Source organism: Cyanistes caeruleus, chromosome 14 (genome assembly GCF_971803275.1).
Source record: "Cyanistes caeruleus chromosome 14, bCyaCae1.hap1.1, whole genome shotgun sequence".
Taxonomy (NCBI): domain Eukaryota; kingdom Metazoa; phylum Chordata; class Aves; order Passeriformes; family Paridae; genus Cyanistes; species Cyanistes caeruleus.
In genome coordinates, this window is record NC_141714.1 from 8449369 (window position 1) to 8474290 (window position 24922).

At 39.9% G+C, this 24922-nt stretch overlaps 1 protein-coding gene across 4 annotated transcripts in view; it reads left to right on the forward strand.

Moving 5' to 3' along the window:
• Positions 1–4123: 4123 nt before the first annotated feature.
• The window catches only part of CHRDL1 (chordin like 1), a 35611-nt gene continuing 14812 nt past the window's right edge, over positions 4124–24922 (forward strand). For all 4 annotated transcript variants that reach the window (XM_086850616.1, XM_086850614.1, XM_086850617.1 and 1 more), the window contains exons 1-4: positions 4124–4644; positions 7460–7605; positions 9246–9358; positions 13273–13366. In XM_086850616.1, the coding sequence (XP_086706742.1) occupies positions 7509–7605; positions 9246–9358; positions 13273–13366 (304 nt within the window). In that variant the 5' untranslated portion in view covers positions 4124–4644; positions 7460–7508. The remainder of the gene's footprint in view (positions 4645–7459; positions 7606–9245; positions 9359–13272; positions 13367–24922) is intronic.

Below are 24922 nucleotides of genomic sequence, written 5' to 3' on the forward strand. Positions count from 1 at the left end.
TCACGATCCGCAAGGTGGGATTCGTGATGTGGTTCTTTTAGTCGGTCTTAGAGTACAAAAGATTATCAGCAAACCAAGGACTTAAACAAGAAAACACACTTTATTGAGTGCTCATCAGCACTAATATGCGATAGAGGGAAAGAAAAGAGAAAGCAAAGCATAAGGAAAAGAGAGTAAGGGGATTATAGCTACCAACGTCGAAGTCCACTCAGCCGTCCAACGACGCAGAGTCTTCTGTCTGTTGGGGAGATCTCAAAGGAAGGTAAGTTTGGGGTATAATTTTATAGTCTTTTGCAAAGCGAGGGGCGCAGGGCCAAAACCAGATGAGATTGATGATCATTGTGATGAATTCCATTGCGCAGGGAGCAGGTGTAGGGTACAGAGCGATCCATGTCTTGCAAGTCTTTGCTCACCAGCAGGAACAAGGACAAGGTGTTGTGGAAAACCCATTGCACCGGGTACCAGGCACAAACCTCTGCTCACCAGCAGGAATGAGAGCCTTGAGTCGTGGAAAACCCGTTGTGCAGGTTACCAAGCCTCTGCTCACCAGCAGGAACGAGAGCAGTGTACCGTGCAACCACCAGCAAACAATCACTTGGCAAACATCCATCTCAGCTAGGCCCAAACCCCCAAACCAAGTCCCTTGTGATATTCAGGGTCTCAGTCTCTGTCCTTGAGATGGTTGTGAGACAGATGAGGGAATCTTCGGACCATCTCTTACACATGGTTGGATGCAGATTAGAATACAAAATATTGTTGAAAAGGTAAAAATATTTTCATGTATCTTTCTTTTCCTTGTCACTGGGCAGGGATGACAATTCTTTTACCACAGTTCCTTACCTTTAAACAGCTTTTTCCCCAGTTCTAACCACTGAGTAAGGAGAACTAAGATGAATCAGATCCAGTGTTTTGTACTACCCATTACAATATGCTGCAGTGGTACATTACACTGAGCTAGAATATTTATTTTCTTCTCGGTTATCTATACTAAAGGTGATTCATGCGCCACTAAGACATCTGGGAATGAAATTTTTTTAATTCTGCCTTATGCATAGACTTTTACTATAAGCTTTACAATAAAACAGTATGGACACTATTTGTTAATACTATCATAACAAAATCAGCTAACACCTAAATTACACTTCGTAGTTGCTTCTCATAATATCTGCCTCCTCAGACTCCAGGATCTCATTTCAGTCAACATACTCTGCCTTGCTAAATTGCTTCTCAGCCCAACTATTTGTATGCTGCTTTTCTATCCTAAATAATTCAGACCAACTACCAAACACTCATCTTTCTTGCACACATCCATATTTGAAGAAATAGAAGGAAACAGAGAAGTACTGTATTCCCAGTATCTCTCTCCAGAGAGAAGCTTAATGAAACAATGTTTTAAAATAATATATCCTGTTGGGGTTACAATGAGATATTAATTCAGTAGCAAAAAATATGTAACAGGATAACAGCTACTATGAAATTATTATCCAGAGAGCCATCTTCATAGCCAACAAGCATTTTCTTACATGGCATTGTAATTATTCTTTCTACATGATGCAAGAGAATAAAGTAAGGGTATTTACAAATAAACTTTTCTTTACATATAATGTAAATTGGTAGATGGAACAGACAGTCATGGAGTGTCATGATTTTTTTTCTCAGTGTTCCCTGCTGAGCAGTGCCACAACTAATCAAGCTTTCTAGGATTTAGTTAATTGCTGGACTCCAATAAATTGGTTTGTACTGGCACTGGTCCAGGTCTGATAATTTCACAGCCTTGCAAACTGCTTCATGTTCACACAAGAACCTTGAAAGCAGGGAGCTGGGATAAAAGAATAAAAGGAACTCTTTTTCTGTGCTGTTCCATTAATACTTTAAAAGCCAGCCCACTAGCAACAGTGTCTTCACTGTTTGTTTTTCTCCATGTATTTTATACTGATGTTTTTAATGATGAAGTGAAGTCCCCCCTTTCCTCACTTTAAACTTTATTCTGTAGCTGGTTATTCTCAAAGAGCCATTTCTAATTTCACCATTATCCTCTTGGACATTTCCACTGTTCCCATCCTCTGTTGAAAATTCCTTGTTTTTGACACAGCTCAGTTATTTTTATTGTCTCTCTACAATTTTTTTCATGTGAAAGGATCACCATCTTCTGGTGAAGGAACGTTCAAGACTGGCTTTATGAATTAGACGAGAGAAATGAGTGGCGTCCCCCTCTGGCCTAACTCAGTGCTGGTGAGTGCCCTCACAGACAGTCAGACACTGAGGCAGAGGCCAGCTTGGATTTTCCTAATTCTGCAGTCAGAATCAAGCAGGCTGGCATCACAATTTAGTCAACACGTTAGGGTTTGTTACGAGTAAGTACACACCATTGTTGTGTACACCATTATTGATGGGAAAGACAGCTCCAGAGCTATTAGATCTTTTTACAAATGACCTCAGTTACACGATTGACTTTGTGTCTTCAGTCCTCACTTGTAGCAATGGGATTTGCAAGTCCTCAACCCCTGGCAGTCTCTGGCTCCATGCTGGCGTATATTTGACTTTGTTCTACCTAGAGAAGAGACCAATCATTTGGCAAGTTCAGTTTTACTAATGGGTTTCAAAAGCACTCTCACACCAGCAAATTTCTAAGCAAAAGAATTACATAAGACCTGAGGTGTTCAGTAATGTAGTTACTGTCTTTTGCTTAACAAGGTGAGATTAGCAGCACTAATCACCCTTTATAAAAGTATATTTGAATTGCAATTGGAGCCTCATTCAGCCTGCCTTGACTCCTTCTGTTATGCATTGGGAGAGAAGACTTACTGGGTTTATCTGGTGGATGCCAGCTGCAAAGAAATGCCTCAGCAAGTGGATCTTTATCATGGCGTCATGGTTTTAAAGCATTTGCTAAAAAATCACTAGAAAAACGTACTCATTTCTTGTTGTGAGATATGGATTAGAAGAAGAGCAAAACAGGTATAAAACTTAAAAGGAATAAAGAAAGTTTTTTAACAAAACTACAAGAATAAAAGACCAGAATGAAACCTCCAGAAACTTTTTTCCCCCATTTTCCATTCTCCATTTTCCCATCCCTGTTTCATACAGTGGCTCTTCCAATACTATCAGCATGCAGCCGTAGGCATTTCACTGGGGACGAAGAGCTTTAAGCAACTGTTTTTCCTTATGAACATGGATTACTGCCTGTGCACAGCAAGACAGAGTGGCAGAGTGACACAGAAGAAGGCATGGAGCAGTGTTTTCAAAATGCTTAGCTCCAGAACTTTCTCTTTTCATTATTTAATATTAAAAGTTGCATTTGTTGCATTAGTTGCATTTGACTGACACACAGCCTTGGTTACTCATAAAGTCAAACTACAAAAAGCCTTAGTAACTCATCTATCCTTTCCTGATGCTAGTATAACATTTCACCATACATTGTACCTTCAGTGTTTTGTCCAGCTAAGGTACAATGGAAGGAATGAAAGTTCTGCTCGATTTTCAGCCTCCTGAAAACATCTACTAAACCTGAGAGATGTATGAAATCCCAGCAGCTCTTCCCAAACACCCTGGTCCCAAACTAGGGGAAATAGGTTGTAATTTGTTTCTCCACATGATGTCTTTTCTTATCTCACCCTTTTTCTCAGATCATTTGTCAAGAGTTCACTTACAGGGGCTACAAGGAGACAGAAAAAGAATGTTTGACCAAGCATATAATGAGTCATGGATTTAATTTAGTTACACCAGAATCTCAATGTGACTTTGAAACATTCTAACACAGTAAGTCAGACCAGAAGGTATCAGCAGCAGGTGTCTGCCAGATCCCAGTGGATGGTAACTCCGTCGGGTCTACTTCGAGGGGCACCCCGCCTAGGAGAAGCCCATTAAAGAACCATTTATTTCAGTGTGGAATCCGTTCTCCAAGAAAGCTACCCTTGGAGCTCTGTTCCCGCAGAGGAAAAGTGGAGACGGTCACTCAACCCGCGGCTCGTTTGAAGGCACTGGAGCACGACCCCACCGCCTTGTGAAGCTGGCCCTGCGGGCGGGAAGGCAGCCCGAAAGGCGGGCGGGGTCTGAGCCCCGTGTCCGGTGCCGCCCCGCTCCGCGGCACCCCATGGCGGAGCGGCTCCACCCCGGTCGTGTCAGTCACGCCGCTGTGCCCGGCGACGGGCGCGGGGCGCGGGCGAGGAGGGGTCCGGGGCGGAGGCGGACCTGCTCACCCCGCCTCCCTCTGCCGCTCGCTGCCGGCGGGGCTGCGGGTCGGGACCCGCCGCCGAGCATCCTCCGGCCGCGGGGCCTCGCTGCGCGCTCCAGCGGGGCAGGAGGCGCTGGCAGGTGCCCCAGCCCGGGACCTTCCGGAGCGCCCACCCCTCAGCGGCCCGCAGCTCGGGCGTAGCGGATCCCTCCCTCTGCGCTCCCGTCCGTCAGTCGGGGGTCGAGGGCTGGCGGCGGCAGGACCCCGTCCGTCCCTGCTTGCCCCACCCCCCCGCCCACCGAATCGAAGGCGACACCTAGAAGGCGCAGGAGAAGATGATGGCAACGTGAGTGAGCAGCGGAACCGCCTGGCCGGACCCCGCCGCACCCCGGCGGAGCGGAGCGGTTAAGCCGCGCGGCTGCCCCAGCCCGAGCGCTGTTCGTGGAGCGGAGCCTCCAGCCCTGCCCCAGGTTTGTGAGCTTTGCTGTCCGACACGACGCCTCGGAAAGGCGCGGTCCCGCTGCCGGAGCTACGACCGAGGCCGCAGCACAGACCGCCCAGCGCGGGGACTGGACGCCTCCCGGGCGTTTCGTCTGTCTGGTTTCGCCGGTCGGTGTCCCGCCGCATCATCGGGCTCCTGGCTCGGCCCCGGGCAGGGGGCAGCCCCGAACCGAGCTCCCCTCCCGGCCCCGGGCGGCGCTGCGGGCGCTCCCCGGGCCGGAGACCAGGAGGCAGCTGTTCAATCAGAGCACCGAGAGCCGGGAGCCTGCGGCCGCGGCGCAGCGGGAGAGCCTCCCTCCTACAGCCGCCTCCCGACGGCAGCGGGCGGACGCGCCGCAGCGATAAAGTCTCGGGAAGAGTGCAGGGAGAGGGCTCGCGCAGCGGGTGATGGAGGCGAGCGCGGCCGTCGGGGATGAGCTGGCCCCGCCGCTGCATCACCGCAGCCCCGCGCCTCGCAGCCTCTGCCAGCTGCCCTCGGCACTGCCATTTTTGGATTTTGCAGGGTTTTTTTTTCACTAATCGTAAAACGTGGCGAGGCCGGACACTGCCTCTTGTAGTTACCAAACCGGGCTCTTTGGAGGGGGAGGCGTTAAGCAAAGCCCCATCTGCTTTATTTCACTAAGTAATTAATGTAAGATGTGGATCACTTCAATTGTTTCTACAACAGAGAAAAAATACTCTAATAATTAACAGGTTAATACTAACTGAGATTATTTAAATCCAGGAATATTTTTAGGACATTGCCCTTTGGGGAAATAAAGGGAGTGTGCTAATAGTGCAAAGCATGTGTTTATATTTGGAGTAACAACAATACAGAAATTAAAGAGAATTAGGAAAGACATCAAAAGTCTTCATCCCATTTATTTTAATTCCTCCATCTCACATTAGTGTGCAGCATTTCTGAGAACAAGCAGTCCATGTTTTATAATGTTCTTCCTTTTGAAGACCTGACACTTAAAATGGGTGGATTTCTGAGCCTTTCTATTCCAACTAACCTAGCTAACAGATAAGGTGCTGTACAGAGGATAATTGTGCACCATTTATAATTATTGTTTGCTTAAGCAATCCCTACAAAGGCTGAAATAATTAAATAAAAGAAATTTGCATTTCTGCTAAACCCAGTTATGTGCTACTGTTGTTCTCAATGCATGCATGATGTCCTGGCACTAAATCATTTAATCATTTAATATTAAACAGGTTTTTAAAAGGATGTCTGGCTTAAAAAAATGTCCTATGTGATTTGAATATGTTGAAAAGCAAAAATTACTTAAACTCTTCTTCTGAAATTGAAACATTATTCTAAACTTGCAAAATAAGTGGAAAGTTATGTTTTGTTACTGATTAGGGAGTGTGCTTTAAAGAATGTCTTTTTTTTAACATTTTCAGAGGCAATTTGTATTGTTTTGAATGAGCTTACTGCATACAAAGTAGTGGCACAGGTATAGTTAGTTAAGGAAGATGTCCATTGTGGTTGTGGTTTGGGAATGCAGAGAATTCTTGAACAGTGAAGGCAATGAAGCCGCTGATAAAATCAGATCACACACCCTTTGTTATAGTATCCTAGGTCTCAACAATCTTAATGGGAAGATGTTAATTTTAAGGGCTTCTTAACTTACTGTTTAGTTTAAGTTATTCACTGCTTTACTTATGCATATATAAATTATTATTTTTGCCTTGATTATCTGTGAATTTGAACATATTCACATACAGTTCTGTTATTTACATGAAATCTGAAGAGGCCAAATTAGTTTACAAAACAGACTGTTCATTTTTCCAATAGTGACTCTTTCTGTTTTTTAAACTTCTGTAAAATAATAGTGAGTCTATATCAAGCCTTTTAAAATCACACCCAGATCTTTCCAATATTAGAAGTTATGGACAAGTGCACTCTTGGAAAATAACACTTTTGTAATGAATGCTCATAAACATTGGAGCATTGAAATAGTAGAATCTTAAGTTGTCTGTATTAAAAAACCTACTTTAGTTAATTAGTTAATTATTTTCATAAAATAAGTCACATGTTAAAACCCAGAAAAAAGATAAACAGAGTGGCACATGCAGCAAGTAAAATACCAGCTCTGTACCACACAGGGAAGAATACATTAAGCTTTGCCCCACATGCAGGATTTTGACATTAAAGATCTACAGGAATGAAGATGACAAGTCATTCCCCCATTCTGCTCTCAGCTATCAAGGCAGCAAAAGGGTTAACTGTAGAAAAATTAATTGTACACAATACCAGAACAATAGTGGTTGAAAGAGGGGCGAAGGGGCGAGCTGAGTAGTGGTGGAAGCCTATTAAATGTAGTGAGGAAAACTCGCAGTAGCTGCAGCAGGGCCAGTGGCTCACCCTGAATAGGGATTTCCACAGTGCAGGAACACCCAAGGTTAACTTCAGGATGAAGCAAACATGTTCCAACTGAACAAAAGATACATCTAAAAATGATTCCCTACAAGAACATATCCCAAACTAGTATCTTGGGAAAGAGAACTTTTCAGAATTTAGATTGCTTAGAATCTTGCCAGGTTGCTTTGAAGTAAAAGAAGGACATTTTTAGAAGGAATACCCAGTTTTCAGCTTTCATGAATAGGAATGTGACCCCTTTTCCAAAAATTAAATTATCTGAAGGCAAAGCTGTTTCCATGAAAGGAAGATGCATGATACAGACTTTGTGTTGTTGTTGTTGTTGTTGTTCTGGCATTTTAAGATTTCAGTGTGCTGGATAAAATAGAGTATCTTACAAGATTTTACTTTAATTAATTTAATTTTTTTTTCCCCAACAGCTCAATATTCTCTCCTTGGAGGCTCATTCTTTTCTTTTTGACAATAAAGATGAAAAGAAAGTGGATATTGGAGGATTTTAATTTTATCTTTTTTGGTGTGGTTTGTCTCCTTTTCATAGATGGAGGTAAACTAGAACAAGTAAAAGGTAAGTAGACTTCAAACAAAGTTGTCACATTCACCTAAATTGGACATTTTCCTTCTATTTTCAGATGTGGTTCAGAAAATAATGTCCTAAACCTTCATACATTTTTCTTCCTTCTAATCCTGTATTTAGTAGAATCAGGTCACACCCGCATTTAGGGATCATTTTCCTCAAGCTGTACAGGTTATAGTGCATCATAAAGAACATAACACATCAGTTGGAGAATCTGTTTTATTTCAAATATCCTAAGTCAAGAATGTGCTTAATTCTATTTAGTAACCTCCGTAAACATCTGACAGATTATCTGGATCTGTCCCATGTGAAAGACTATTGTGCTGAAGTTTTTAGCTAGTGTAAAACTTGTCCAAGACTGTTCTGTTGTGGTGTAAAAACAACCTCATATGAACTGGATTAGGTACATCCTTTGAGAAAATTGAGTCTCTCTCTTAAAAAAAACTGTCAAAAACTTGATGAGAAGAATTGAAAAGAATACAAACAAAAGAAAGGGAGCATTTCTGCAAAGCCTGTCATCCATGGGAGATGTTAACACATTTCAGAAATCATGGTAAGGAGGAATAGCTACCCAAATAAGTCTAGGCATTATTGACTGCTTCGGCCTTGTTACTCTGGAATGCTCTCCCTACCTGCATAGGTTGGGTTTTGACCTCCTTCTTGCAAAAGACATTATTTGCCCTTGAGAAGTCATTAAAATTTTTAGCCTCAGTCTCAGCTGCTTCTGCTTCCAAGGAAGTAGATGGGGGGAAAACAAAAGAGAGTGAGTTCCAGAAAGGCCCTCTCCCCCATTGAACTCACTCACAGGAAAACCACGTTCAAAGAAAGAACAGTGTGAGAAATTACCAAACTCCAGTTGTCTTCTTTTTCGTATCCTGTGTTTCGTTTGTCATGCTTCTGTGTAAAGGGAAAACTGATCACAGTTTCTACTAACACTTCCTAGCTCCAGCTACTTTCTTCTAGCCCTGTAAATGTGAAGACTGTCCCTGGCTTGGATTATCACAAGGAAGATGGGTATTTTGTTAAGATATCCTGAAGTATCACCTATACTGTGGTATTGTAAAGATTTAAGGTTTCAATATGAAACCATAACATGATAGGAAGGGACAGGACAATAATATCTGACAGGCATATGGATATCTGTCAATCTGTAACTGCAAGATCAGAAGTGCTTAGTGAACAAAAGAACATATTTTGAAAGCTGATACATAAATTATTTCAACATCTCTCTGCAGCAGAACCTGGGATTTTCCTGAGTTGGACCAATTGCTTTGGTTTTGCAGTGAAGAGGTTTTGTTTTCTATAAGCTTTTCTGAGTGATCAGGCACTTAAATTTTCTTACCTAAACAGGTGAAAGGATAAATAAAATAAAAAAACCCCTTAAACTTAAATGAAAGCCATTCTATCATCATTTCAGGAGTTGCGATTTTGGAAAAATGGGAGGCCATGTCATTTATTTTGGTTTGGGTGGTTAGAAAAAACAGCATGTGGAATTAAGTGTCTTTCTGTTACGTAATTCTTCAGGAAAAGAAAAAGTAGTTTACAGAAAACTCTGCACATCTAAATATACTTTGGAAACATGGAGTGGAAATTTTCATTCATAGTTCTTTCAATTCTTTACTGTTTTACAGATTCAGATACATACTGTGTGTTTCAAGATAAGAAGTACCATGTAGGAGAAAGATGGCATCCTTATCTAGAACCCTATGGCCTTGTTTACTGCATTAATTGTCTTTGCTCAGAGGTAGGACTGCTGAGTTACTGGTTCTACAACTCCTACTTGCTTCATTGACTAGAATCCTTTCTGATGTAGCTACAATTTGAAAAAGCCCAAACCTATTTTCATGAGTTGGCCCTGGTCATGCTGCAGGAAATAGAGGCAGGTGATCCTAGTGAAAGGAAAATATTAGCAGAGAAGGCCAGTACTGGCAAAAAATACTTGCATAGCATAGACAAACCAACTCCTTAATTAGCCAGCAGCTTTGTGATGCTGGGTATGACATCTTGACCTATCAAGCCCCACTATACTTATACCTAAGTATAATCCTTGCATTTCCACAAATATGGATGATTATGCAGAACCTGAATTTGGTACTTTGATCTATGTACAGTGCCAACATCTTCCAGTCAAAGCATCTTCTGCCCTAAAGTGCTGAAAGGAGCAGGCATAGATATCACTTTTAGTAAAAGTCAGTCAAAGAAGAACGAGATGATGAAAGATGGGAAAATGTTATGGGGGTTAGAGAGAATTAGATAGAACATGAAAGGGCTCCCATCATTTGATGGCTGATGCAAAAACACAGCAGTCAGAGATCCCCATAGTATGTCATATACAGCTGAGAGGAGGCACAAAAATGAGGGTAGTTTATGTTCATTAAAGTACTTTAAAAGAAACAATAAGGGACCTTAATCACTAACACGAGACACTCCAGATGCTGAGTTCTTTCTGCTATATTTAATGCAAAATAAAGTATTCCTCGCTATTTTCCCTTCCTGCAAGTGTAAAATATTTGGTCTCTGTGCAGCATTTGCTCTGAGGGAATCTGCTACTACAGTTCAGTGTAGAGCTGCACGAACAGTAGTCCCACAAGTTTAGATGCAGAATGCAGCTGTGAGAGAAAATACAATGTAGTAGGAAGGAAAGAAAAAGTCTTTGTTTAGAGCAAAAAGGAGTTTCAGCTCAACTTCTGTGGATGTATATCCAAAGTTGAAAACTCCCTCAGAGTTTGTGTGGAGTAAAACACTCAGTAAGTCACTGAAAAAATGTGTCTTGGGTGTGGGAAAAATTAACTGGAAATCCTAGAGATCTGTATACATATAAATGCTTGATGATTTTTAGAGAGATGTTAGACAGTTTGGAGGGATGGGAAAGTGCTTGCTCAGCTCCTCTTGACAAAAGCATTGCTGGAACCCAGGCACGCCCACACACTACGAGCCTCAAAGAACAGAGACTGTTTCATTTTTTAACTTTGGTGTGAAAGACAAAGTGATAGTTTATGCCAGCAGGTTTAGTAAAGAAGGAAACTGCTTATGGTAGTTCCCAATACATGCAGCTCTGAAGTGGATTGCACTCCCTTGTTTGCTATGTTTTACCTTTGATGTACCATGAGGGTGCAAAATGTAACCAGGATAATTTCAGCAGTGAGGATGCTGAGGGATCTCTTGGATGTGACTCTTGTTGTCTAGAAGGAAGATTCCAAATTACAACTGCAGCATCCAAACACTCATTTGAACTTTGTCCTGGCCAAAATTGTGCCATTGACTTACCATAAAAATTACTGAAGCTTCATCAGTTTCATGAAGTTTCCTTCAGGAAACCCTCAACAATTTATAATTTTAACAAAATAAAGGCATGAGAATATATTTCATGATATAGCAGAAGCACAGACCATAAACCAAATATAACAGCATAAAAGATGAAAGTAAAGTGTGTCACAGATAGCAAGTAAGAGAGATCTAAGCCTAAACCATGTACGATTCCCTGGCAGGTAGGCAAATGATCTGTAGAGAGTCTGATGCAGCAACTGATTCCCTCACTGCAGAGAAAGGCCAAAAAATCCACAGGGGTCTTTATGTCCAATGTATCAAAATGTCTTTGCTGGCCACAGATACTGTGATCCACATGATGTCTGCACAAAACAAGACACATTGGTAGGGCAGAAGTCAGAGATCTATGCTCCACAGTCTGCTGTCTGTCTGTTCATCCCGAGCACACACGCTTCTGATGTTTAAGAAAAAGTCGAGGCAAATTAACTAAACAGAGGCCAAATTATTCAGCCTGGCATTTAAAAAAAAATAAAAATAAAGCTATCCTTTTTTCTGTGTGTATATAATATGGTATTTTTACAAGCTATAATTTACATACTTAAACAGAATAAAACTAAACATAATTCATTGCTCTCACCCTGTTCCCCCTTCCTTTTACAACCCCTCCTTCCACCTAGTTCATAGTGGAGCCTGTTGACTGTTACTGCCTAAAACTGAGCACTCACACTTTGTCAGATCATTATTTTCCTCTCTAAAATACAGCACTTTTTTTGCTTTTGCTTGTGTTTGTAATCATATCTTCAGACCTCAGGCTAAATGACTTCTCTCCACAATCAGCACTGATAGCCCAGCTCGAGGAGAGAGATGCATCAACATTCTTTGGCACCTGATGGAGAAATGTGACCTTGGCCTTGGCTTAGAGAGACTGACCAGGGCCTGAGCCCTGCTCTGGTTAGTGGGGCTGTTCTCTCAAATATCACTGTGAATGTAAGTGTAAGATCAGTAAGCACAAGATCATTTAAAACAGCTCTGTTGTGTGGCAGACAGTAGAGTCTGACTGGCAGTGTGGAGCAGCAAAGTTGGCCCACAGAATTTTATCACAGCTGACCATGCACAGAAGTAAACATTCACCTCAGGAGATTCTGCAGGACTTGAAAAAGACTGAGGTCATAGAACAGGTCGAGTCAGCAACATGGAGCCAGGTCAGCAGGCAGTGCCAGCCTTTCTTCTACAGAAGTACTTCACAGGCTCCCACGTCTGCTGGGCAAGCAGCTGTGCAGACCAGGGATAGTCACTATTCTGTGAAGATCCTAGAGTCTAAAATTTTCTCCTCTTCTACAAAATCAGTATATTTAATTTCAGTTCTTATTGCAAACAGATGGTGATAATCATTTTTAGTGTCTCTTTCCAAAGCAGATGCATAACTGTATTTTGTGGCTAACAATGATCAAACAGTAGGATTCCAGCCTGTGGTCTACAGATATTTGTCAATGATTTAGTTTGAAAGAGATGACTAGAAAGGCCTATACATCTGCTGTCTGCACATTCACTTAAAACATTTCAGTGCTCCAGAAGGCATATGAAAATAAAGTGCCTTTAGTCCTGACACCACCTAAAATTACAGTCATAACTTAATATCAATGTTCATGATGAAAGATCTTTCTTGTTATAAACATGAGCAACTCAGAGGTGAATTAAGAGGATGAATTATGGATGGGAAATCAGAATTTAAAATGGATAGTCTTTTCTGGTCACAGACACTGGAGAATGAAAATTCCCTGTGTTTTAATTATAAATCAAACTTAGATGTGGTCAAATAGAATATTATGTTAATGACATGAATAATGAACCCTATTCCCAAGACTTAACTCATATTTCTTAGAAAAATGGCTACTTACAATCTGTGGGGTTTTGTCAACTGGGAAAGCAATAAAATGGAAACAAAAGACTCCACAGTTTCCAGGAACAATTACAGATGCTATTATCTCTTGTGGTCTTGAACTAACCTTCAGTAGGGAATATCTCAGAGACCATATTTATCCATATCTTAGATTTATCATAGATTTATCCATATCTTAGTTTTGGAAATGCAATTCCTAAGCATAATCTGCTCAAAAAGACAAAATGGAAAGAAAAAGAGAGATGGAGATTTTTGCTATCCATTTGTAGATACTTCCTCCAATTTTAAGATTGTCAAAGATTTTTGACCTATTGAGCATTGAGCATAAATTCAAAGGCAGTGGAAGTATCTGGGCATATCTCGGTATGAGTGAAACCAGAATGTTGTAAAAAGGCATTTAAAAAAAAAAGTTTGGATGTAGAATAGAAAACACAGAAAACTGTAAGACAGTGCATTTCATTAAAATGCTATGTACTATGTTCCATCTGCAGAATGGAAATGTTTTGTGCAGCAGAATAAGATGCCCAAGTCTACACTGTGCTTCCCCTGTGCATGTACCACAGCTGTGCTGCCCACGATGCCCAGGTAATTCCTATTAGTGACAAATAGCCCTTTCTGAAATAGTTATTTAGTATGCTGAGTAAAAACAAAACTAAATATCTGTGCTGGAAAACTTCTGTGAAGTAAACATCCTCCTGTATCCATTTTGGTCATGACAGGCTTGTCCTACAGTAAGTTACAGTATTTCCCGTGGTGTTTTCTGTTTAGGAAATCAGAAGTACAGAATTTTTGGGATCAGGTAAGCTACCAAGTCCAATCCCCTACAATCCAGGCAGAAAGCAGCAGTTGTTTCATCAACTGTCCATTCCAGACTCCTTATCTCTAAATAAAACAACATTCCACAAAATTCCTCGGTTTCTGGTTTTGGTGCTTTTCATAAATGCAGACCAAAATGTATAGTTATTTTCAATGGCTTTCTATTAACAAGCAATTAAAAATTGCTTTGGCAAATGTGCATTTGTATGGTGTCACTGTACAAGCAGTCTGTTAATGTTCACCTTTTACATCTGAGGTCCAGGCATAGCTTCATAATTAGTAGAGACTGTTGTAAATCATAGAAGAAGTGCTGTAGAATTTTATGACTATATAAATCCAATTGAATACTGAATAGTAAATTAGTAAATATAGTAAATATCCAGACTGGACATTTATTATATGCTCATTATTAAAAGCCACTGTATGAAAAAGACTAAGCAGGATCTTTCATGAGCCTATTCCAGCATTCCTGACATGGCCTAATGGCTGGTAGATTTGGCTGGAGCTTTTCCCTTAATGTCTGTCTTAGTGGCACCCCACATTTCCATTTATAAAAGAGTAGTCATGCAGCATCATAGAAAGGGGTTTTGTTTGACTTTCTCCATAGAGTTTAATTGTCTGAGGAAAGCAGCTGTTCCCTGAGCAAAACCTGTCAGCAGGAGGCAGTAAGTGCACAATGGCAGAGGGATAAGAGTGAACAAGAAGGTTGCTGTTCAAGTGGGATGGATGTGTTCACTGCACTTACTGGATAAGAAATGGCATTCACACATCAATTTTGGGTTGGATTCATCTGCCCTGACAATTATATACACTATCAGATATGTATATCAATATCTGATCTAGGTATCTAGAATCCTTTTTTAACCAGTGACAAGGAAGAAACATTTCAAGCTTATAACCTATCTGATGCTGTGATGCTGTTTTTGTGTCTTAGGATGAGATTAAGCTCATTCAATTTTAAATTCAACTCTTTGGAGTTGGAACATTCAGCTGATGATTGGACTTTTCTCTATAATGGTGTACTATGTAAGAAAGAAAATTTCTAAGGCAAAATGCTTTCTTTAGCCAACTAGAACTTAGTAAAATAGTAAGGTGCTGGGAACAAAAACCCCTCCTTTGTTACCAGATCAAAAGAAGGACTAGTGTCCTGGTGTGCCCAAAATCTTGTCTGTTTTTCCAGCTAATCTAAGCTTCAGTTGGGAAGACAATCATCTAGATACCCTTTACAGCTGTTGGAAACATGAAAGTGATTCATCCTGTCACCTAGAATGAGAAGACTTTTTTCCTGGAGATGCCTGTCACTCTCCACAGATTATTGAGGAAACATTATCCAGGAAAACTGGATACTTACTTTTTGATAGTTTAAGTTAAACCACAGAAGTCCTACTCAATAATTGGCATTTGCAGTCAGGAACTTTTTCTATTATTTTTTAGTATATCTGTATCTTATTTACTATAGAAACATAAATGCTTCTAGATTGATTGGTTTTGCTTCAAGTGCTCCTTGGCAATGAACTGATTTGGCTTTTTTCTGTTCATGAGCTTGTAAATGTCATGATATCTATGAAGATTTTAAAACATTCTACAATTATCTAGTAAGGAAGAATAAGGCTCCATGTAAACTCTCATATCCATTTTATCAAATTAAGTTCTTCCTTTTCATAGTCTTCAGCTGGAATTTTGTACTTCATGTTTAAACTGATAAATGTGGAAAATTATCAGAATGAGCCTTTCTTGAATTGTGACCTATTATCTTCTTTTAGCTGCTCCTAAAGTCTATTTGTAATCAATCTGCTACAAAAGATGGGCCATTACATTGCTAGCTGTGCACTAGCTCATTAAAAATGTGAGTCCCACTAAGATCTGTTTTTCCCCTAATTGAATCTGTAACAATGTTAGGCAAAAGAGAAGCAGGAGTCTCCTGTGATTTCAAGGGTTATTTGCATTCTGTTTTCTGCAGTGATGATGTATGAATCAGCCCATCTGGCTCCAGTGTTTTTTTAAGCTTGCTAAACACATGACTAAACACACTGCCTTCCAAGAACATTCATTATTAGTAGCATGTTTAAAATCCTTTGGTACTATGGTTTTTCTTTCTCAAATTCAAACCACTTTTCTCTTTAAATACAGAAATGCCAGGTGGCACCTATATACATAGCTGGTCTAAAGATATACCAGATGAGGTATCCCACAATAGCAGACTGTAAACATCACCTAAAAATAAGTGAGCCTCTGTCTGCATGGTAGACTGTATCTTGACCCAGTAATACCTGAACCTTTGAACTAGCTATTTTAGGTCCTGGAATAGTGCAGAACTCACTGCACTGCAAAACTAGCTGAAGAAGCAGGAAAAATGTGCATGAGCTCAATGCTACCTTCATTCAGTAACTGAGCTAGTCAAGGTGACACTCTTCACTCTGCAGTGTAGATTAAGACTCAGCATTGCAAGATGCAGGGCATGTACAGCACCTGTTGACCTGACAGACATTTATAAGTAAATACAGAATATGTGTGTAGTGCAGCACATCTTGCACTGAATTAAAACCAAAATCTTCAACCCTGTTGGCTGTTGGAATGCTCTAATGTAGTGATTTTTCCATTGCAGAATGCACATACATTAAACCATTTAGTGAAGAGGCTTTGGGTTCTATCCAACTCAAACACCAGAGCTCCCAGGCTCTCAGTTCTAGTCTTCTTACCCTTCCATTCATGAGTATTTTTGGGATGGAGGAAGGGATACTGCCCAGCTCTTCCATTCTCCATACAAATCTTCTTGCTACCATCTACCTTTCTCATATCAGCAAGTGAGAGTTCCAACAATGGCTAGTTGTCAGATATTTTAAAATAATTATTTATTTGCAAGTAAATTTGGTTTAGAAATATAATGGTACAGGCATTAAAGGGAGATGTCTAATTTTTTCCTATTGATGTGTGCTTAGATAATATGATTTGGTTTGTGATTTGCCTTTGTCACTATCTTAACAAGGAATGTTTGCTATCACAGTCAGATTGAGGTTATTGCTTATTTCCATTCTGCCTTTTTTGCCATAAAAAAAATAAAAACCTTTATCTGTATATCAGCATCCAAAATGCATTGAAAAATACATATCTTCCCACATGGATGACAGAACTTCAATTCTTTGGACTGACATAATAGGATAGGATAAGCTGCTCAGAATTTTCCTAAGATAATTTCCAAGACCTTCAAAGAGATTTCAGAGAGGATTCAGAATGCACCAAAGCTTAATTTAATTTGTTTCTTTGGTGGGAGAGTGATTGGTGGATTCATATAATATTTTGACTTGAGAGCAGGAATTAAACTAGAGCAACCTAGAAAGTATTTTATGAGCCCTTCAGAGTTTCTGGACAATTGATAGGCAATTTTTTATGCAACTATATAAGAAAACACAGGAAATTAAGCTGAAGAAAATATATTAAAATAATGTGAAGAGCTTGACATTAGCCCTAGAAAGCTAAAACACAGCCAACAGCCTTTCGAATGTTTAAACTGAAACAACATCTTGAATCTGGATGGAATTCATAGTCTAGATAAGGTGCTACTAGTTCCTTCAAGCAATGCATTTCATACACTTTCTACCATCTGACCATATTAAAGACTAGCTGTGGTGATTAACTCTGAATTACCCTGGAGTTTTTAAAGCTTAACCTGGTCCTTAAAGTTATTTTAATATAAAGCATTTTGTGGCTTAATGTCATTGACACATGCACCTCCAAGAGGCACATATGGATTTTGTTTAGAGCTTGTGTTTGCACTTTTTGGATAGTGTACAACCTTTCCATCCACATTTATTGTCAGACTCCACCACTACTTTAAAGACAACATCATTGTACAGCTTTGATTGTTCTTTAAAGGAACCTTCACATGTCATTTCAATTTGTAGTATTACAAATTTACAAATGAGATTTGTAATAATTTGGATTGTGATGCATGACTGAGGGAAAAGGCTAAATGCACATGGACTAAGGCTTGATCCACTTTCTACTGTAGTCAATCAACAGGTTTCTATTAACTTTGATAGTTTTTGTACTCAGTCTTCTATGAGAACAGATGCAATTACTGACTATGATATAGTCCTTTCTAGAAATACTAAGGAATATGATAGAAATATGAGACAGAAGATGAAAGGGGGAACTGCCTTTTTGCTGTGCCACACAGAGTAGGTGTTTGGGCTAGGTTCCAAATCTGTTTAGTTCAATGGATCAGGCCTTGGGGTGACACATTCGTTTAGAGTGGAAACTAAAGTAGAGAGAATAAATTAAGCAAAATAACTTTTAGTAGGAAAGAAATCTATTTGGTCTCGTATGCTGTGCTACAATTCCACAAGGACCGCCAGCCACAAAGATTGTTTAAAATAATCCTAGCTGACCCCTAGAAGCTAATTCTGAATTGAAACAGTGTAACAGGTTTTCTTTGTCTGAGGTTCCTGTACTTTCATAAGATGATCAATCAGGACTTAGTTCTGGTGATGAAATACCTCTAGAATATTTGTGTTTTACTCTACTTGATGTAACAGTGGTCTTTTTACCACTGTAAATAAAAGTCTCCTTTTAGTTGGTAGTTTTGATCTTGAAACAGTCAATTTATAATAGCAGTTTATTCCCCCATGTGCTGCTGGCTCTCTGAGCTCAGTTTAGATATCGAACCCTGAAGCTGCACTAGGAGCAAGCCTGGAATACGTATGTGTTTTCCTCTTGTACATCAGGGTGGCAGAGGATCCAAACATGTTTCAACTGCCTGTGCAATCAAAAGTAACTAGAAAAGTAAATTCATAGAATCATAGAATGGTTTGAGTTAGAAGGAATCTTAAAGATCTTCCAGACCCCTGCCATGGACAGGGACACCTTCCACTAGACCAGGTTGCACAAAGATCTGTCCAGCCAGGCCTTGAACAGTCCCAGGGATGGGGAAGCCACAGCTTCTCTGGTCAACCTGTGCCAGGGCTTTATCACCCCCAGAGTAATTAATTTCTTCCTAATATCTAATCTAAACCAACTCTCAGTTTGAATCCATTTGCCATTCAGATTCTGCACATAAATTATGTCATTACTGTTATTCCAGACTACTTCAGGTAGTAGTATTTTGGGGCCTTCTAGAATTAATCTTTTGCAGTTGTGCATGAAGACTATTTTGTGAGCCTTTAACACTGCTGTGAAAACCACTAAGAGACTTAGTATGCAAAAATCATCCCTATCATCTTTCTATGTGTACATTACAGAATAGTTTGTTTATAGGGAAAAGACCTGGACTCCATGAAAGAGGAGGATTAGCTATATTTTTTTAACAAAGAGACCTAGGGGTACGTGCAACTCCTATCTGAGCAAAGGGTTTTCCAAAAGCAGATGTCAGGTAATGAAAGTACTGCCCACTTCTGTTGGGCAGTGTGTGTGCCTGAGCTGATTCAGATTTTACAGAATTTTCAATAAGGAAAATAGGAAGAAGTACTTTGATACTGGAGTCCTGTTCCTCTCTAGCATTAGAAATGCTTTTGGTCTGCACATTTCCAAGAATTGTGTTTTATTTCATAATAGCTCTTTATGTGTGGCTTCTGAATGGCTAACCTATAATTCTTAGGTAAATTTTAAGTTACAAGGAAAGTAATGCAGCTTTGCATGATACTGTTACAACCTGAGGTGTACAGAAAGCAGCGTGTGAGATCACTGGTCAGCTGGTGTCCAAAGGACAGTATCCTGCACCAGGATAAAGCCCAGAGAGTTTGAGTCCCTATTACAACTTAACTGATACTTCCAATTATGTACATTGAGTAGCAAAACTCCCTGGGAATACTAGGAAATGTGCAGAAGAGGTGTCAGTGCAAACAGTTGTCCCAGAGTTACAGCAGAATCCAATTGCTTCTCTAGTGAATATGGTACCAAAACAATCCTCAGTCTCTTAGTCTGTACATGCTTATGCTCTTTGTTGATTCAGAAAACATGTTTCATAAAATCCTCTCTGGATTCAGATTCATAATCTATCGTCTGTCTGCTTTAAGAAAAACAGACTATTTGCAAAACAGTTCTCAGTATGGTAAGTTTCTTAAGGCATTAGACCTTGTGATTAATTTCATATTGTTTAGCATCTGATTGTTTTTATTAGGGTGGTTAATAAAATAGGCAAACTGTAAAATCCAAGCCAGGCTGGAAACCCAGCCTTTCTGCTGGACATTAAAAGCATATCTTTTTCATTAAATGACACTAGGAGATTCTGAATGTTGCAGGTTAAAAATTGTTTCTAAGTCAGCAAGCCAAGAGTCTGCAGGATTTTTTTAAAATGTGCTTTGCCAGATGTTCTGATACTAAAATAAACAATAGTGAGAGTGTTAAGTACTAACACGAATGGACAGAATATTGTACAAGAAAGCTCCTCATAGAGATGCAGTAAAACCCTACAGACCACTCCTGCACTGCTGTACAGGGTCCCAGCAGACCCTGCTGAGGGTTATGAGTACCATGAGCTTTGCTTGTGCCTTCATTGGCCAATGTGTGCAGTCTCCATTTCAGGAGGACACTCACTTCAACCTGCTACTGACTGCAGGTTAGTACAACTCAGCACAATGACTATCAGAAAGCCAAGATGTCTCATTGTCCCCAATGGCAAGGACTACCCAAAAGTAGATTATTTTTTTTTGTCTTTCAGATGTCACTTCATAAACACTTTACTGATTATCATGCCATGACTGTACTGATTCTGAGGTGGTTTTCCCAATTTGTTAGGTAGGTCCTAAATTGTTCATTAGTAATTATACCTGTACTTCTTGTCCTTATCCAGAAGGATCGAAGTTCAGCACTTGATTGTAGTAAGGCCTGGATCCTAAAGCCATTCCTCAAATAAGTCATTCCCCATTTCCCAAAAGGTTAAGATTGCTCATAGCTGGCTACTGCTTTTCACTCTCTGCATATAAATACTTTTGCACAAGTTACTAGTGTTTCAAATGTCAGAAACTGCCCATAGAATTCATCTAAGTTAGTTAAGGGACTAGGAGCAAATAACTGATGCTCTTCTGTTTCATAGCCAAGTAAGGGTAAAGCATCTCAGGACTGAGTTTTTATAAAAATCCATGAAGGAACAGAATTGTAAACATAAAAAGCTGAAAGATGATGTTTCCAAAACTGACTATGATCCATGTGATACAGAATCTGTTTCTCCAAGAAGACTAGAAAGTCTGGTATGTGTACATTTTTGACTCTTCCCTCAAACCTTGGCCCTTAGACACTTCACGTCATGGGCAGACCATCAGATATCCAGATAGGCTTCCATGAAAAAATATGTGATTGGAGCAGATTCCACTGCTCCAATTTCCACCAGAAAATTTCCATAAAATTTCTGTGGTTTATGAAATTCATAACTAAAACTGTTTTGTCAGACTATCAGGAAAGCATTGGTGCTGCAGTTCACACTGAGGTAGCATCTCTTCATGGCAAACTTTTTGCTCTATCAAATGAACCACAGTTCATGAAACATGTTAACTATACTGTACTTCTAGTTCATAGTTAGTTCATAGTTGACTTTCACATCAAGTTGTGCGGGTCTTGTATCAACAGGTCTTAGCTGATACAAATCCTGTTTGTATAGATCAACAGTTCCTCACAGTACAAGCAGCAATCTCAAAAAAGCAGCATTCAAGCACTTAGGTTGGCCGAATCCTGAAGGAAACCTTTCTATTGGCTTCATTGAGCCTGGAATTTATCTTGTGTGTGTGTGACATCAGTGAAAAATAGCTCAGGTAGACAAAAGAAGCTGGACAGAATCCCATGTTTGGAAGAGAGGAATGTTTGGATATAAGGATTCAGGCATAGCCACTGTAGTCTCCAGTTGCTTTTTAAAAAATAATTGTTTTGAAGCTAATCCATTTTTGATACAGTTGTATTCTGTTGCCTGTTTGTAAAATCTGAAGGATATCTTCAGCCAGGTTTAATCTCTAAAGTTACTTTCAGGATAAATTGAAATCCATATCAGGTCATGTGAAGCCCAGGTTGTACATCTTGGCTCCTGCCATTACCTCATGCTAATGTTGGTGATAAATCATTTCTATCCATATTGCAGACTCATGGTCATATCTTGATCATGCTTAAATTGTAGGCAAATATAAGCATGGCGTCTCAAATTCTGTACAGAAGTTTGAGCACTTACAGAATAAATGCCAACCACAGAAATTGAGATATTTCCTTTTCAATTGATGCTATAACATCTTTACCCTATACATTGTACGTTGCTTCCCCTGACATGCTAAGAATACCAGGAAAAAAAACCTCAGATTGAACCCAGTTAATTAAAAGGATTCACACAGATGGTTTAGCTGGTACTTTACAGAGGCAGCTAATTAAAGCAAACCTAGTGAACACCATTAAAATGCCAGATAAAGCTTTGGGAACAGTCATGATTAGGAAGCAAGGTTTACAAATAGAGCTTTGAGCAATGCACTATATCTGCAGTTAATTAATCTGATTCTAACCTGTCTTTTCTAAGGCACAGAATAATGTATGCTGAGAGCATTACTAACAAAATTTTTAAAAGCTCAAATGTGGCACTTATTAAAACAATCCACAATGACTCTAATTTCACATTCTGCAGGAGAATATGAGATCATGGGGGAGTCTGAACTCCTCTAATCAGCCATTATTTAAAAAATATTAGAAAAGAAGCAAAGTCCAAGTTGAAGAAAGTCAGTCATACACCTGCAAAGTTAGACAGAGAAAATGCACCAGACTGAAATTGTATTTCAACACAGAAAATAAACAAATCTTCCTTGCAGGTCCAGGGAAATGCATTTGGAGAGGGTCAGTTGTGTTGGGTTTAAAGCAAGCTAAGCACCCCGATCGGCTCCAGCACAGGCGGCTATCCCAGCTGCACGGTCCATACCCCACTGCATCAATGTGATGGATGGCAAATATGGCAATTTATTACAGGGAAACTTAACATTTTATAGCTTAGGTTCACTGTGTTACTCCCATCTACATATGTCACACCTAGGTGCTATTGGCTAATTGCAAGAGAACTTACTATCTTGGCAGAGAGGGGGTCTGCTAACTTTCCTTTACATCCCGAATTCTTCCGCAGCGCCAGGCCCTAACTACAACACAGTTGTGCTCTCCAATATACCATCTCCAATATATGACTGTATATATTCTTTTGCAATAACAAGTAATGTGGTCTTGATCTGAAAACTTCTTTAAGACCTGACTCTGTGCAATAATGAAATATGTCTAGTCACTTAATGTACTAAAAGATCATTGGACAGGTTGGTTCAGCATAGGACTGAAATCAGTCTTATATCCTGTAATTGAAACTGACTTTTCTTACAATTATTTCATAAGACTTCAACTCCCTGAAAGGAGATTGTAGTGAGGTGGGTGTCTGTCGCTGTCAGACACAAAACAAGTCACACGAGGTGTGGTGAAAAGGAAGAGAAAGTTTATTTCTTCTCCCAGGATTTATAGGTTTCTGACCACAGCCAGGGATTGGATGGTCAGGATAACACTTTCCCACTGCACTGGCCATGAGAGATGCCCATCACAAGACGTGTAACAGAAGGAATGTATATATATCTCTATGTTTACAGTTACTGGGAAAGTCTTAGAAAACTATGTCAGCAAGCTCAGAAGTTGAGTTTTAAGGGCGACAGGTGTCAGTCTCATCTCCCAGGTAACGAGTGACAGGATGAGAGGAAATGGCCTCTAGTTGCACCAGGGCAGGTTTACATTAGGTATGTTTAGAATGTTTTGACAGACAGGGTTGTGAAGCATTGGAACAGACTGCCCAGGGAAGTGGTGGCATCCTCATCCCTAGAAGTATTCAAAAAACATGTGGATATGGCACTTGAGGACATTGTTTAGTGGTGAACATGGTGGTCGTACTAAGTTGACAGTTGAACTGGACAATCTTAATGGTCCTTTCCAACCTTAATGATCCTGTGATTCTCTAGCTATAGAATTTCCTCCCAAATTCTAGACACGCAGATGTACACGTGTTTTGGGCTACATGTAATTATTTAGCTGTCAAAGGCCCAACTCTGTGATCAATTAAAAGAAACATAGATGAAAACAACTACCTAGTGCAACTCTCTACCATCATTTTCCAAGCAATAAAATTTTCACCGTCCTCCTTTCTTATTTAGAAGCCACAGTTTTAAGTGCATTTGGTGATTTCCTACAGAACTGAGTGATGTGACATATACCAAGGTAAATTGGCAATAAAATTTACTCTCTTCATCCAACACTCTGAAGAGTCATGGTGAGTCATTCAGGTACTGGTCTTTGCAAACGTCAGATCACAAGCCACACACTGCTTTTGGACAGGCATTCCACATGGTAACAGCAATGTTCTACAGAGGCTGTGTGGACAGGGCCTTGTCTCCAGTCAAGGACCATCTGCGCTGTCATTTAATTTCTCCTTTCATTTTAATATCTTTCCAGTCTTCTCTTCCAGTTGCCTAACGGGCAGGGAGATACCTAAAGGTTTGTCAGTCTTTCCTCCTGCTTTCTATAAGATGACTCTCAGAAAACCCAAGTAAAAAGATTTAAGTTTTTGGAGGCATCACATTCCTGAAAAGTGCCTTTTTAGCCATGTTTTCCAATATTTGTGCCTTAATAGCAGCTGAATTTGTTAGTGGAATCTTTTGCTGAGGACTTTCAAAGGATGTCTTAATTAGAGCAAAAATCTTGCCATTCCAGACTGTGCATTACTAGCAAAACCATACAGCAAGTGCTGAAAGCAGTGCATTTCTGTGCCAAACACAGGTGTTGTCAGGGCTCTGTAGTCTTTGTAAGATTCTGGAAAGGTATCATTCAACACTGTTGATTGCATTGAAATAATGATGTATCCAGTGCTTCAGTTGTGGAAGCGCAAATACCAAGAGTGTCAGTCAATGAAATATCAGGCAAGGAACCCTAACTACCTGACTTCTTCCTTTCTCCTACAGAATGGACATTGCTGATCCCATACACTCTCAAATACTGTAGTACATGTATGTTCCACAGACAGATTTGACATTTAGCACTTAAAGTATTAATATTTGATGGGTCAATGTAATTAATATATTCTTTTATGGAAAACTAAATTACAGTGTTTAGTGCCAGTGCATACCAGCAGAAAACTGCTTTTTCACTTGAGCTCACAACTGAAAATGTACATTCTCTGGTGTCATGGTTTCACAAAAAAATATCTCCAGGTTTATCTGATAGGGATAAATTAAAGGAGCTATAGGAAAACCTGAATTTTCAGGTCAGGTTTCTTTTACATGAAAGCCCAAAGCCACTGATTGAAATTTCAGCTGCATCCCTAGAAATTTGCTGTGATTTGGGCTCCAA